This window comes from Ambystoma mexicanum, chromosome 8 (assembly GCF_040938575.1).
Source record: "Ambystoma mexicanum isolate Mex_15411 chromosome 8, UKY_AmexF1_1, whole genome shotgun sequence".
NCBI classification, from domain to species: domain Eukaryota; kingdom Metazoa; phylum Chordata; class Amphibia; order Caudata; family Ambystomatidae; genus Ambystoma; species Ambystoma mexicanum.
The window spans coordinates 1,125,682,587-1,125,697,192 of NC_090929.1; the positions used below are offsets into that span (position 1 = coordinate 1,125,682,587).

The 14,606-nt window shown below is 45.5% G+C and overlaps 1 protein-coding gene across 4 annotated transcripts in view; it reads right to left on the reverse strand.

Annotated features, from left to right (window-relative positions):
• The window catches only part of WDFY4 (WDFY family member 4), a 1,820,746-nt gene that overhangs the window by 1,494,584 nt on the left and 311,556 nt on the right, over window positions 1–14,606 (reverse strand). For all 4 annotated transcript variants that reach the window (XM_069611160.1, XM_069611162.1, XM_069611161.1 and 1 more), the window contains 2 exons: window positions 9,579–10,031; window positions 3,100–3,207 (listed from right to left, as the gene is read on the reverse strand). In XM_069611160.1, the coding sequence (XP_069467261.1) occupies window positions 3,100–3,207; window positions 9,579–10,031 (561 nt within the window). The remainder of the gene's footprint in view (window positions 1–3,099; window positions 3,208–9,578; window positions 10,032–14,606) is intronic.

Sequence of the window (14,606 nt, forward strand, 5' to 3'; positions counted from 1 at the left end):
ATGATTTATGCTAACCCACTAAATGCACTTTAGCAGTAACAAACTTCAGCAAATGCACTTATGTGCATTTTGTTTTCGAATGTATGTTAGAGAGCAATCACATTTTCAAATGTGCTTAAACATGTTTTATTTTCAACTAAATGCACTTTGCAAATAGGTTTCTGCTTCTCTCAGTTGTATTTTCGTGAACTTCGTAAACATACATTATGCAATCATCTTTAGCTGCAAGGAGAAGTTACAGGAAATGTCATCCACAAAATTAGAGAAATGGACAAAAAAAGTTGCTATCAGCGTAATCAGAAAATACACAGGAAACTGTGCAGTTGTTAAGTCGGGAACTTTGCACAATTGCACTAGTGGAATAGACCTTGGACACCCGTAGTCCTAACCGGTTGGCTACCTCACTACCTTTTTTTGAGATCATGGAGTTGGGCAAAAGATAACTCCGTTCTTGAAGGGCTTCAATGCTAATAATCCAGTCTTACTTGATTAAAAGTCCTGAAAATACCTTAAGCACTATCTTGGGAATACATGGTTGACTGTTGCATTGCTATGGTTGTTAAAGCCAATATTTAAAAGGTTCACTTTTGTTTTGTGCCATTGGGACAAACTGGGCCTTCAGACCACAGGAAGGCGTCCCTCCAACTCCACTCAACACCAAACATCTACCACCTTTCTGCCATGCAGAGCCAGCCATGCAGAGCCACGCAGAGCCAAACCACAGTGTGAAGATTCAGGGACACGAGATCTTTGCAATAAACACTACCTTTCCCTACCCCAGGCATCTATCGCAGTGGTGACCAGATCCCCACATCTGCAATGTGGGCAGCACAACTGTCCCAATTTAGGGCTGAGAATTCTGCTTTCGCGTTTGTGTTTGACCCATAAGGCGATTCACTGGCAGACTCCTAGTAAACTGGCCAACAAACGCAGCATTTCCAGTACATGTTTATTTGTACAGCGCTTATACACAAGTGAAGTGCCTCAAAGCGCTTCAAACCAGTGGTGTAAGTGGCCTGAAAAAATATGATGTGCTGCTGCTAGCGGTCGTCCAGTTTCATTGGTCTTTTTTTTTTTTTAATATAATGCTCTTTTTCAGAAGCAGCTGCACCTGTTGGATTGCGCTCCCTGTGGGTCTTGCCAGGATCGGAAGTTGATGAACTTTGGTCATCTCTTAGGACCTGGTTGAGGAACAAGGCCTTATTTACATCCCACATTTGTATGCATCTATTTCCACACTGTAGGAAGTAGGCCTTATCGTTCAGAATTGTATCTGCTTGGCCTTACACCTAATTTTACTGCATCATGTTACATTGAAATTATTCTGTTAAATTTTTATGAATGGTCTTGTCATTTATATGCTGGATTACACATGTTTTCGTGACAGTGTTCTGACACACTTCAATGAGTGTACCGTGCTTTATAAAACTTATAATTAAACAAGAAAAAAAAAGGAAAATACGCATTTTCAGAGGCCTGACATGACACAGAAGGTTGCATTGCAGTTTGACCTCAGTTAGTTGTCAAAGTACCAGTCCATAATGAAAGAGGTGAGGGATAAGGGGAAGGAAGAAGAGAGGGTCTATGCGTATTCCGTTTTTAACTTGTTTTCCGATTATCGCTTTCTTGGGATGCATGGTGAGGTTAGGAAGGGTTCTGCAGTGCCTCTCTTTTAATGGAAGCAGTCCTATATCTAAGTGCTCTTAGGTTTTGTGGTTAGTGGAGCTGAAACGTCCCCCTCGCACTACTGCAGGCAAGGACCACGGCACACTAGGCTCAGAAACCCGGCCCCACCAATTGGAGAACAACCCTCTTAGTCAATCTGCTTCAAACTCCAGATTAAAAAACTCATCGACCAATCAGACTAGCATTGGTCGTGGCAGCCAACCAACAGAGGCCCACACCGTGGTGGCCAACCAACAGAAGCCCACACTGTGGCGGCCAACCAACAGAGGCCCACACTGTGGCGGCCAACCAACAGAAGCCCACACCGTGGCGGCCAACCAACAGAGGCCCACACCGTGGCGGCCAACCAACAGAAGCACACACCGTGACGGCCAACCTACAGAGGCCCACACCGTGGCAGCCAACCAACAGAAGCCCACATTGTGGCAGCCAACCAACAGAGGCCCACACCGTGGTGGCCAACCAACAGAGGCCCACACCGTGGCGGCCAACCAACAGAAGTCCACACTGTGGCAACCAACCAACAGAAGCCCACACCGTGGCGGCCAACCAACAGAGGCCCACACCGTGGCGGCCAACCAACAGAAGCCCACACCGTGGCGGCCAACCAACAGAGGTCCACACCGTGGCGGTCAACCAACAGAAGCCCACACCGTGGCGGCCAACCAACAGAAGCCCACACCGTGGCGGCCAACCAACAGAGGCCCACACCGTGGCAGCCAACCAACAGAGGCCCACACTTCAACCACGGCACTGTCCACAAGCCAAGGAACCCGCGATTTTAAGTGTTTAACAGGGGACATGTAACGCTCAGCAAAATACATATTACTGGGCTTTCTTCTGAACGCCAAGTGCCTGCCAGCACTATCGCTGCCTCATTCACATGTAAGTTTAGCATAGCTAATGAGTGATACATACTTGAAAAGCTAAGCTTATTAAAGCCACTGCCAAAAAGAGCCACTGGACGTGTTTGAATCAAACAATCGAAGAGAGAGAGAAAGAGATAGAAACGGAGTGAAAGATTTTGGAGAGAGAAAGATAGAGAAGGGGAGGGAGAGATTTTGTGTGCGGGTGTAGCGGAGGCGAGAGAATACTGAGGTGAAGTGAGGTATGTAATTATCTTCTGCTGCGTAGATGTGGAAAAGCAGAAATTTTACATTTATTTATTAATTTGGGCATTTAATTTCCATGTCGCTTTTTTTTAATGAGTTTAATTAATCCACCGCGTTCATTCCCGAGGAAGCGTGTGTTAATTGCCAGCAGTGCAGCTTGGCGCTTGGCATCGCGAGCAGGTGCCAGCCATCCATGTGAGTCTAGAAAACATGTGTTTGTGCGGCCTATTGGATCAATAAGCACAAACATTGAAATAAAACACCTTTCTGAAGGACAGCAACCTGTCTACTTTCTTCTCACCAGCATTCCGGATGGATCCGCGGATGAGGGCGGCCACCGCCTGCAGTCGGACCAGTGTCAGGCCCCGCTCGGCCTCCAGCTCCGGCGCCAGCCCGTCTTCTCTTCCAGCTGGGGTTGAGGATAGGATGGGAACGCAGACAAAAGGTCGATCAGAGAAAGCATCGAAAACAGTCAAATCACGCCCCAACTCTCGATCAAACGTTAATAAAGTGATTTGTCAGCACAGCCCAGTCATTCAAACTATGTTACATTATCTCAGACCCACAGAGAGATCTATTCACATTTTAATGTTTCTTCCTGAAACTTTTTTTGTTCATCACTACCTGTCATAATCCCTTTATTTGTCAAACTCCCCTTTTAAAAGTGTGTTCATTGCAGCCCTTTATATTGCTGACAAAGGAGTTCAAAAAACATAATAAAAGGATTGCTGCCTCTAGAATGCAGACCGCACACCACACTTTAATGCCCTCCCCTACCCGACCAAACCCTTCACCTGCACAACCTTTAAGGCAGTGGTCTTCAAACTTTTTTGGCCTGAGCCCCCCCTGCGCAAAATTTGAGCAGGCCGGGCCTCCTCCCCAAAAATACCAAATAGACAGTATGTACAAATGGCTATGAACGATTGTGCGCTCTCACCGCACCCTACTCCCAGTATAGTCCCTGGGCTCCCCCACCAGTATAGTCGCTGGGCTCTCTCATCCCACTCCTACCCAGTCCATGGGCTCTCCCCACCCTTCTCCCACCACTATTCAGTGCTCCCGGCCATCCTGCTCCCATCACAGGCCCTGGGCTCCCCCCACCCAGTTCCCAACACAGTCCGAGGGCCAGTGAGAGATTGTGAAGTTTTTAAGTGGAGGGGCATAAATATTACCCACAAAAATGCCATAGCGATCGAGCGCAGTGAGGAAGCCCAAACCAATCAAGGGGGTTCCGGGGGCTTTCCCCCCTTGAATTTTTTTTATAATAATGGGTTAAAACATTGCATTTAAGAGCATACTTAAAAAAAAATGGGTAAAAAGCCAAACAGTTTGCAATTTGCGCTGGGGAGGCCAAGGGGGAAAGCATGGTATTTTTGACTGGACATCTATGATAGATAAAAAAAATACCATCCGTCCCACAATGCCTTTGTTGTACAACCCTCCTTCCCCCTCAACTCCCCACTCGCCAAAATCAGCTCAATGGACAAAACACACACACACACACACACACACACTTAAATAAAAAATAAATTAACATAAACGTACCTTCTGCAGGGACCTGAAATGCCCCCACTCTGGGTCGCTCTGTCCGTATGTGCAAAGAGGCGCAGAAGCTCCCCCTCGCACAAACAGACATGCAGTGCCCCAGCCAGCATTTCCAATGAGCTATGCAAGGGTGGCAAAGCAAAACACCCCCAACCTTGCATGGGTCAGTGAGCATGTGCAGCTGGGCAACTGAACTGTCAAAGAGAAACAGTGTTTCCCTTTGACAGTTCAGCCAGCCCAGGAGCGCTCCCTCAACCGGAAAAAGCAGCTGAGGGAGTGCTCAGTCTTTCACTAGGCTGGGTCCTCAGCTCCTCCATAATGGTTAAGGGGGCTACTGGGTGGACGCCCCCTCGCCCATTATGGATGAGCTGCCAGGCTCAGACTGGCCTATAGGGCAATGCCCGTACCAAAAATGCAAAATGCTAGTGTATGCCAGTCAAAATGGGGCACTTTTTTTAGCCATTGTGGGCCAGTTTGATGAGCTACTTCACTATGCAGCTAGTAGTTTTGACCATTGTTGCTGAATAAACAGTCTTTAAATATCACAATGTGCTTAGAATTTAACAAAAAGCACCCCTTGGATACTATTCAAACAGTCTTTGCCTAAAGGAATGAATATTAATTTGCAACTGTGGGACACTTTTTCATTGGTGCCTGAGAAAGTTTTATGGCCCAGTCCGACAATGTAAGCCGCCCCTGCCCTATCCCCAATCTAAAAAAAAAAATTAAAAAAATGTAATTTCTTTTTTTTACTTTTCACAGTTTGAAGACCTCTGCTTTAAGATGTCACAGCTATTCATACTAGAGCAGCTGGGTGAGGCCCTGAAGTGCCAGGCCCATCATCTGGAGACGGTATGCCAGCCAGGGTTTTTATATTTTATTTTTGTAATGCAAAATGCAGCTGGTTATTCTGTCCCGGAAGTGAGCTCTATTAATCAGGCCTTACTTTCATAAATGCTCCATGCTAAAAAAGTCTAGTGCACAGGTGAGCTCTTTGTTGGACCCAGTCAATTGACATACCAGCAACTGCCATGTAGTTTGGCAACATGGTAGCAACAAAGTAACCTGTACATCCCTAACAAACAGATTAAACTAAATTAGTCTTTAGCAGCACTCACGGTGCACTTTCAAAAGCGGCTAGGCGTTATATTCAGTAAAAGGTGTAAACTCGATTGTGGTTGCCAAATCAACTACAAAAGAGGTAGAAGTCTCCAAAGTGGAGGGAATATTCTACTTCAGGAAGGAGCTCTCCAAAGGATGTTTTACTAACAGAAGCAAAATTAATCTAAAATTACATTAGCCTTTTTGAGTATAAAATGGAAATCCCTTTGAAAGCAAATACGCAGTTTTCAATTATATAGAACTGTACTTCCCCTAGGCATGATAGCAGTTTGATATAGTGGGTTATGGGGAGCTACAGTTATACATTCCAATGCCATTTGATGTTTCTTTATCCATCTGGCTTTTGCGATGAACCTGGACTACTCATCCCTTCTCCCTAGAGTGGATTCACCCCCTTTGAGGTTGGGGAAGTGTGCCTGCTAAGTAAGACCCTCTCTAGGGGTGTTGGAAAGTGGGACCTCACTGGGATTGACTCCCCTATAGGGGCAAGAATTCCCATTGCTATGCAGAACTCCCAATCAAGATTATATTGTCTGCATATATGGGAATAGAAAGATGTTACTTCTGTTTTGGAGTCAACTAACAGTGGCATTATCTTAATCTCTTTGGCTTCAGGTAATGCTGGATTCCCCCTTAACTCAACAGTCGAAGAGGAACAACACACCTGTTTCGTTTGTGGCAATGAAGATAAAAAGACGAGGAACCTTAAATGGAGGAGAAAGAATCCTATGCAGATGAGAGACTCTGATGGGAAGATGTCCTGGAATCCCGAGAGGCAACAAAGCCAGAGCAGAGAATGAGACGGAGCGCTAGAAGGACCGTCTCGCCTGGTGGCTCGACCACTCAGAAACCGTGGTTGGGACGCCAAGGCCAGACCAAAGCAGAGCGATCGGATCACCACCCCCCACATGAGAAGTGTGACAACTGATGAGCTGGGGGAGACACCGGGTAGAGGGGTGAGAGGTTGTGTCCCCGAGTGCTGCAGAAGCCAAGAGGATTACGGGAGCCAGAAAAACCTGAATGCTGCGCAGGGGCAGGCGCGCAACCGAAGCCCCACTGAATTAAGCATGCCAGAAGGCATTGAGGAGGCCTAGAAAACCAAGTGACATTGGTATATTAGGGTAAGGGAGAAAGGTAGAAGGCTTTTGATGGAGGAAGGAGGGTGCAAGGAGGAGTTACAGGAATTGTTGGCAGAGGTGAGAATCATCATGTAGGTGCTGACAAATTGTTAAAAGGGGAAGAAGGATGAGACATGACAGAAGGTGTAGTCACGGAGTTAGCGAAATAGCTAAAGGCGGAAGGCAGGAATATCTGGAGAAGAGGTGGGAATAAAGCCGGTAGTAGAGTATAAGGAGGTAGAAGAGGGTGAATAAAGAGCTGAGGAGACTCTAAGGAAGGACTCTGGAAGACAAGGGAAAGAAGGGGGAGAAGTTAAGGAAGCAGACTGATTTGAGGAGAAAGGGAATACGAAGTTCAAGGAGGTGGTTGTACAGAGGAAGGAGGTTGAGAAAATGGTGTTGGAGGTGGTTGCTGGTAGGTATGAGCAGGAGGTAAAGAATCAGAAGGCATAACAGGTAAATGGAGTTGAGGTTATAAAATATCAGTTTGGAGAGGAGGGGACTGAAAGATTGTTAAGGAAGGAAGCTATAAGGAAGTTAAGACAGAGCTGAACAACAAGGGTATAAGGAGAGCAAGGAGGAGGTCTGAGATCAGAAAGGTGCTCGAAGGAAAGAATGGAGCAGAAGGAGGGTGGCAGAGATCATCGAGAGGAAGGAGAAGTTTGGAAATTTGCAGTTAAGGAGTAAGGCAGAGGAGGGACCAAGGATGCAGAGAGTAGGTGGGACCTTGAGCAGCAGAATTGTGTTTAGGGGAGAGGCTCCGATGTGAAGGGGTGAATCCCAAGATGAGAGGAAGAGGAAATACATGAGCAAGGTGTGGAAATGCGTAGGATAGGACCAACCAAGTTGTTAGAATGGGGCCTGTAGACCACTCTCTTGTGGACCAGAAACACGACTTCTTAAAAAGCCCATCATTCCTGACGAGGGGTCAGAAGGGAGCGACCCTCACCACCAAAAGGGACTTGGACTTGGTATCTGGGCCTTACCTGGGCACCTCGTAGTGACCCCATCAATCTGTGCACACTAGGGAAAGACTGCATCAGGGGACTTGGGATTTCCCTGAGAAAAACTGCACCTACTTGGACTTTCAGTGTGGCATCGACAGAGTGACGAACTTGCAGTTAAAGGTGCTGCACCCAAGAGAGACGCTACTGGAGCCCTAATGTATTATTGTTTCAGGTTTTTTGGACCATGCAAAATGGACGGATGCATATTTTAGGCTGAACTTGTACATATAGCTATGAACCCAGACAAATCGCTTCCCTGTATCCCACAAAATCAGATTTTGAGAATATCAGAGGATGGTATAAAGCCAGTCATTGAGTCTCTACTTCAGTGAGGGATCATTTTACTGACAAAAAACACTTGTTATACCTTGATTCTGCCCATTAAGAAAGCTAGTAAGGGGATGTTTTGATTTGTACATGTTCTCCATGCTTTGAATGCAGCTGTTCTGGCCACCTTTCCTGTTGTTCTAAAACCTGCAACCAGTTTGTCTTGCAGCTCTGGAAAAGTGACTAACTTCACAGTAATATATGCATGCTCTGCATTCTTTTCTGTACCTCTCCTCGATAGTAAATACATTTCACACCTTTCCCAGAACCTCAACTCTGGATTCTCAGTAGGTATCTTTTCCCAGAAACTGTGGGACATTTTTACTGATCTAGGGTTTGTGTCCAAGTCAGGAGGAACTGATGGTCATGGGTCCTTTCACTGGACCACCAAACTTTTCTCTACCTCCTGAACCTACAAAGAAACCTGTTTCAATCTGATGGGCCTCCCCCACTGCAACTATGAGGGAAAACAGAATTTGAAGTATATTGTAATGCAATTACTTCAGGGATTGTCGTAAAAGCACCAAGCCCAACTGAGCTGGACTCCATCATGGAATTAATGTAAGTTAAAAAAAAAAAGAAAGAAAAGAGAAAAACATGTATTCACTGCATATTTTTATATTATGCCATTTCGGCCCAATAGACTATGGACTGCCACAGGACATCATTCTAAGGAGGACACAACTGACAACTCCTGGCATTGCTAGTTTTGTGGGGAAAGGTTTTAGGGCCATTGATTTACTTCACTTGCTCGCTTAATTGGCTACCAGAGCCTGAGTAGAACATACAACGCTGTGCATTGAAGTAATGAGTTTCGCTTTGATGACATCATAAAGTGTCCACTGTCTTTGTACTGAAGCCTAGATGACCACAAAACATAAAAGCATGTTGAATCTTGCCTGAGGGAGGAGCGGAGTCATTTCTGCTACTGGGGTCTCTCGGTCTGCCTTGAGGTAGTCGCCTGCAGCACTTCAAAATAAAGATTTCTTCTTTAATTGACCTGATCCAAATCAATGTCTGCAACTCATGTACCTGTCACTTTTTAGGCCCAACAAGGCCAAAATAAGTCTTGGGTTGCTTGTGTTCCAGCGCAGAGGGGACATGGTCAAGCAATTCTGACTGGACGCCTCCAATTGGGGGCAGGAACAAGAAAGGTGTGGAAATGACTGGTCGGACCCCTTTTCTGTAATGCTGCAAACAAACTAAAATAATTATGGAAGGTTGTTCAGAGCAATGGCAGTAGTTGTGATTACTTTAAAATCTTCCATCCAACACTTAATTGTGCTGCAAAGCAGAGTGTCATTAAACAAACGAGGCCTAGACAGTGCATGCCCCACAGACACGTTTCTGTGATGCCATTTCCTGGCGGCTCGTTATGTCCCTTACCAAGACATCGCCTGGGTCAAGGTTTGTGTTATAAGGCATGACCACCACTCCATCGAGTCAATTCAAAAGTTGACACCAAAATCACTACCAATGTACCTCAATTCTCAAAGGGCAAATCCATGAAACTGTGTTTCGCGGGGGACACAGCCATGGACCTCTTGCTTGCTGGTGGTATGGACCTCTCTTTGTTGTGCTTACTCAGGTCTGTACCTATCTTCCATCTCATGATCCACATCCCTGAACATCTCTTCCCCAAGGACCACAAAGCAACATACCTGTCTTTCTCAGTAGTTTTGCTTGCTTTCTAAGTTGGGTGAGCAGCGTCCCAAGAAGCCCTGAATCACGGAAGATATCGCTGAAGAGCTGGTCACGTTGAGTGATACGCAGTATGCATTCCAGTGCAGCGATGGTACAGAGAGGAGACTCGCTCTCCTTGATCAAACCCTGGATTTTTCTGAGGATTTCATGAGGTATGTATGAAAGTTCCAAGACAATGAACTCAATAAGTTGGAAGAACAGGACCTGGACATGGGCATCATACAGGTTGATCTTCTCCACAAACTGTGAGATGGGCTGCAGTGTCCACTCTAAGAGGAAGAAGTTGGCTTTGTCCATGGCCCAGATTGTCCGCATAGTGTATAACATCTTCTTGCACAGACAGGCATCTTTGCTTTTCTGGAAAACTGTCTGCAAAACCTGGAATGCCTGCAGATTTTTCACACAATTCCCTGAAATAAGTGAGTTTCATTAGAACAAAGCAGCAGAATGACCCAGGCATATACATATACACGCATTGGAAAATCTAACGGTTTTACACTGTGCAGGTGTGCATTGTCCTTTACATGTATAAGCAATAATAGAGTAAATACTTGAGCCAAATATGTCTGCACGTGTGTGTTTGCAGACACGAAAATTAACCACAGACATATACCTCTGTTCACTATGGTTTGTAATGTATTTTTTACTATATCAATTACTACTTATATGTGACAGCAAACACTAACTTGCAGATATGTTTGGAACATTTCAAGCAAGTATGGTTACTGCAGGTATGAGCAGGTGTGGGTGAGTGTTCAGGAGGCACGAGGGAGCTGGGATGCATAGGTTGGTGTTCTGCAGGAAGGGGTGATCTAGCTCATTCCAGCCTGTAGGAATGCAGTGGGTGGGTGAGTGTTACAGGATAAGCTGTGATGAGGTGGGGAGTGGGAGGAAGCGGGCAAGCAAGAGTGAGCTGGGGCATGGGTGAGAGGGCGCAGACAAGAGTGAGCTGGGGCATGGGTGGGAGGATGCAGACAAGAGTGAGCTGGGGCATGGGTGAGAGGGTGCAGACAAGAGTGAGCTGGGGCATGGGTGAGAGGGTGCAGACAAGAGTGAGCTGGGGCATGGGTGAGAGGGTGCAGACAAGAGTGAGCTGGGGGATGGGTGAGAGGGTGCAGACAAGAGTGAGCTGGGGCATGGGTGAGAGGGTGCAGACAAGAGTGAGCTGGGGCATGGGTGGGAGGGTGCAGACAAGAGTGAGCTGGGGCATGGGTGAGAGGGTGCAGACAAGAGTGAGCTGGGGCATGGGTGAGAGGGTGCAGACAAGAGTGAGCTGGGGCATGGGTGAGAGGGTGCAGACAAGAGTGAGCTGGGACATGGGTGAGAGGGTGCAGTCAAGAGTGAGCTGGGGCATGGGTGAGAGGGTGCAGACAAGAGTGAGCTGGGGCATGGGTGGGAGGGAGCAGACAAGAGTGAGCTGGGGCATGGGTGAGAGGGTGCAGACAAGGGTGAGCTGGGGCATGGGTGGGAGGGTGCAGACAAGAGTGAGCTGGGGCATGGGTGGGAGGGAGCAGGCAGGAAAGAGCTGAGGATTGTTGTTATAAATATAAAAAGGGAAATGATACAGGGAAGTGATTGATGGCATCCAATGTTAATCATTTTCATATGGGTAATAGGAATTAGTTTCCATATATTCTGGGGATAGACCCACAACAATATTGCTGTACAATGGCAAACCTGCCTGTCAGGCACTCAGGGGTAGTGGTTGCTATTGCATGAAATGCAGAGGTCCAGCTCTCTCTAGAACCTTGAGTTAGGTATAGCACTATTTTCTGTCACAAAACCTTCTGCAGCTCCAGGTAGACATTTTGACCACCTCAGAGGAGATGGCCATGCTCTGGTAAGTGAAGGTATAATGAAAACTGTGTCAGAGCGTTTACAACATAATGGCCAAGTACTACTGGAGAGTTGACATTTTGAACACAGCACCCAGTATTAACATAGTATACTGTGGCGAAGCTGACGGTGTCGTCCCTTCTCCCCTATGGGAAGACATTTCCCATGGGGCCAAGGTGGAGCGTCCGTAGTATAATAATTCCCCTGGGGTTGTGGACCGAGGGAGGATCCCATGTGGAAGGGAGCCCCATACAGGATTGGGGATGACTATTCTAGCAAGTACCCCCCGCCCCAGCCAGAGCCAATATTTTCTATTGTCAAAGAAGTAAGACTAATATACTTGACAGGACTAAAATACCAACAAAGTACTTTGCATCTGGTTTTAAAAGGAGTACTGTGAAGAAGAAGATGACAGAGTCTGAGGATCCCTTCGGAGGATCAACAGGTCTAGCTTCTCACAGAATCCTATTGGCCCAAACGAATTGAACAAACCAGCGCAGGAGTTCAGCATTAGCTCAGCTGGGATTCAAAAGGAGAACAATCCTCTGAGAAGGAATTGCGTGAGCCATGCACCGGGCGAGCAGACGAGAGATGAACAGGAAGCCATGAACGGAGGAAAAGGAGAACGCGAACCTGGTCCATTTTTGAAGGGCCACTCATGCTGCTGTCAAAATGAATCTCTGGGCAACCAAGGCTCTGGCGAAGCACCTGCAAAGCGGACGCAGAACCGGGCAGTGCCGGGTATCCACAGAGCCACTAGAGACCTTGCAGCTCACCCGAGTTCTACGAGAGCCTCTAGAAGCAACAGAGCTGCTTGGTAAACGTGGGAACATACAACAAAGAAGCTAAAAGGTATGCAGGTTATCAGAGAGGCATTGGAGGTCCATAGAAGCAAGGGGCTTAAAAGAGAAGTTGGCGCAAGAGGGTCTTGGACCCTAAGAATAAACAGCGAGTCTTGGACCTTCACCCATATGGGACTGAAACTATAAATGCGTCTGGGACACAGAGGAATGAGAGGGTTTGGGACCCTGGTTGGACATTGAGAGGGTTCTATGTTCTTTCATCCCCATTTTTTTAGCAGAGATTTTTGCCAAATATATTTGGCTGAAAAAACTTCACAGTTATATCTTATTTATTTGGGGGGTTTCCCCCAAGCCCTCCTTCCCTATTATTTATTCCCTATTCCCTCACATCCGCTATCCCCTTATATACCAAACAGATCCGACAATGAAGAGTCTGTGAAAGTGAAAGAATAAGAGGGTCTGGGGCTCGAGAATAACCAAGACAAAAACAGAAGTTTCTGTGACCCTGAGAGATGAATCATAGGTTTGGCACAGAGTAAACCAAGCAGATATAACAATGAGGTGTGAGTCTGGGACCCACGCCCATATGAGAAACAAAGAATAAGAGGCTTTGGGACCCTCTAAGAGTAAGAAAGATAGTCCATGAGAGGACAATGGCTTGGCAGGAGAGTAAACCAAGCTAGTCACGTCTTTGTGGGTCTGGGACCTGCACCCACATGTTAAGTTGAGAACAAGAGGTTCAAGGACCCTGGATGTGAAAATGACTTAATCTTATGCTTGGTAGGGACTGTGCCCAGTTGAGAGATAAAAGAATTGTGAAGCTGAGAAGAATATCCTTGTAAATTACCCAGTGACATTTATTAAAAGGATATGGGGCTCAGAAGCCCAACAGGACTTGAAGTAGAGGAAGTATAGAGTAAAGGAACACAACCCTAGCCTTGAAGACCTATACTTGTGCAAATGGTTTATTACATAACCTTTTGATTGCCTGAGAGACTGGGAACTTTTCTGTTCGTTGGAACTACCGTGAACACTTTACTTTGGGAAGAGATAATCCTTGCACAGTTGGTTTAAATTGTTAGTGTTAGGACAGAGGTAAGCTTTTGCAACACAACAGTGACACTTTTTGGTTTTGGACATCCTGACAATTTCACTATTTTTCTTTTGCGGCAGGGAAACCCCTCTTAGCTTTTTGGATAGACAAGCCTTTTTACAAACCTTTCTTGATTAATAAAAATACGTACCCACAAATATGCCACCATTGTGTCCAAGCCTTACTTCTGCATCCTTACAATACCATTTTTGCATTAAACAACGCCCTTCTTTGGCAATATTGACATTACATACACATGTCCCTGATCGCCAGCAAAAATTGGAATCCTGTTTCCAGTTTTTCAAATTCTTTATTAAAAATATTTGCAGTACCTCACAACAGGAACAAAACAGTCATCATCAACCAAGACATGATGTATATTGGAGATGTACTGAATATAATCAGACCATACTCCTTCCAATTCCAGATCAATTTCAAAAGAATAGATTCCAAATGCGAGGTTTGCAGTAAAATCTTAGTCAAATGTACAAAGATCAAATGTTTTATATTTTAGGGCATATCTCTCATTTCTATACAAGGTTACATAATTCTAAGCATTATAAACAAACAATAAGCCCTCTGTTCTCAAAGGCAAACAGAAACCAGGGGTCACTAAATAATCAATGTATTAAACATACAAACAAACCATGGAAGCTATTGCTTTGGTTAAAACAATTACACAGTTTTACTGGACATGTTTATTCTGGGTTCTAAGAGTAGTAAATGAGAAAAAGATTTATGTTACAAGTCTTTTAGGAAAACTCTGTCAAAGCCTTTCTATTGCCCAGGAAACAACAACTTATTCTATGGTGTAGTCCACTTTGATGTTAGACATTTTTAAACAATCTCCGAAGGAAATCTCTCAAGGAAAGTAGATTCTGATTCATGGAGCTTATAGATGATTCTTACATACATAAATACCTTATTTCAGCTAGCCAGTCTTGGAGTTTGTGCACAGCCTTAAAATACATATTGTTCCCACTATTAGGGCTGTTACTACACATGCAGTCCAGTGTTTCATCATGGGTATTAAGTCTTTTAAATTAGTAGAATTAGTAGAATCATTAGTGGCGAGTTCGGGAGCAGGTAACCTAATATCTTTGTGATAATTGTCCGAACATCAGACCAATATGAAGTTGTTGACAATTCCATAATATACAAATCATGTCAGCATTATTCCCTCCACATCTCCAGCATTGGACCTCTACTAGGTTTGCTGCTTTATGGAATGTGTGGGAATTGGAGGAAACTTT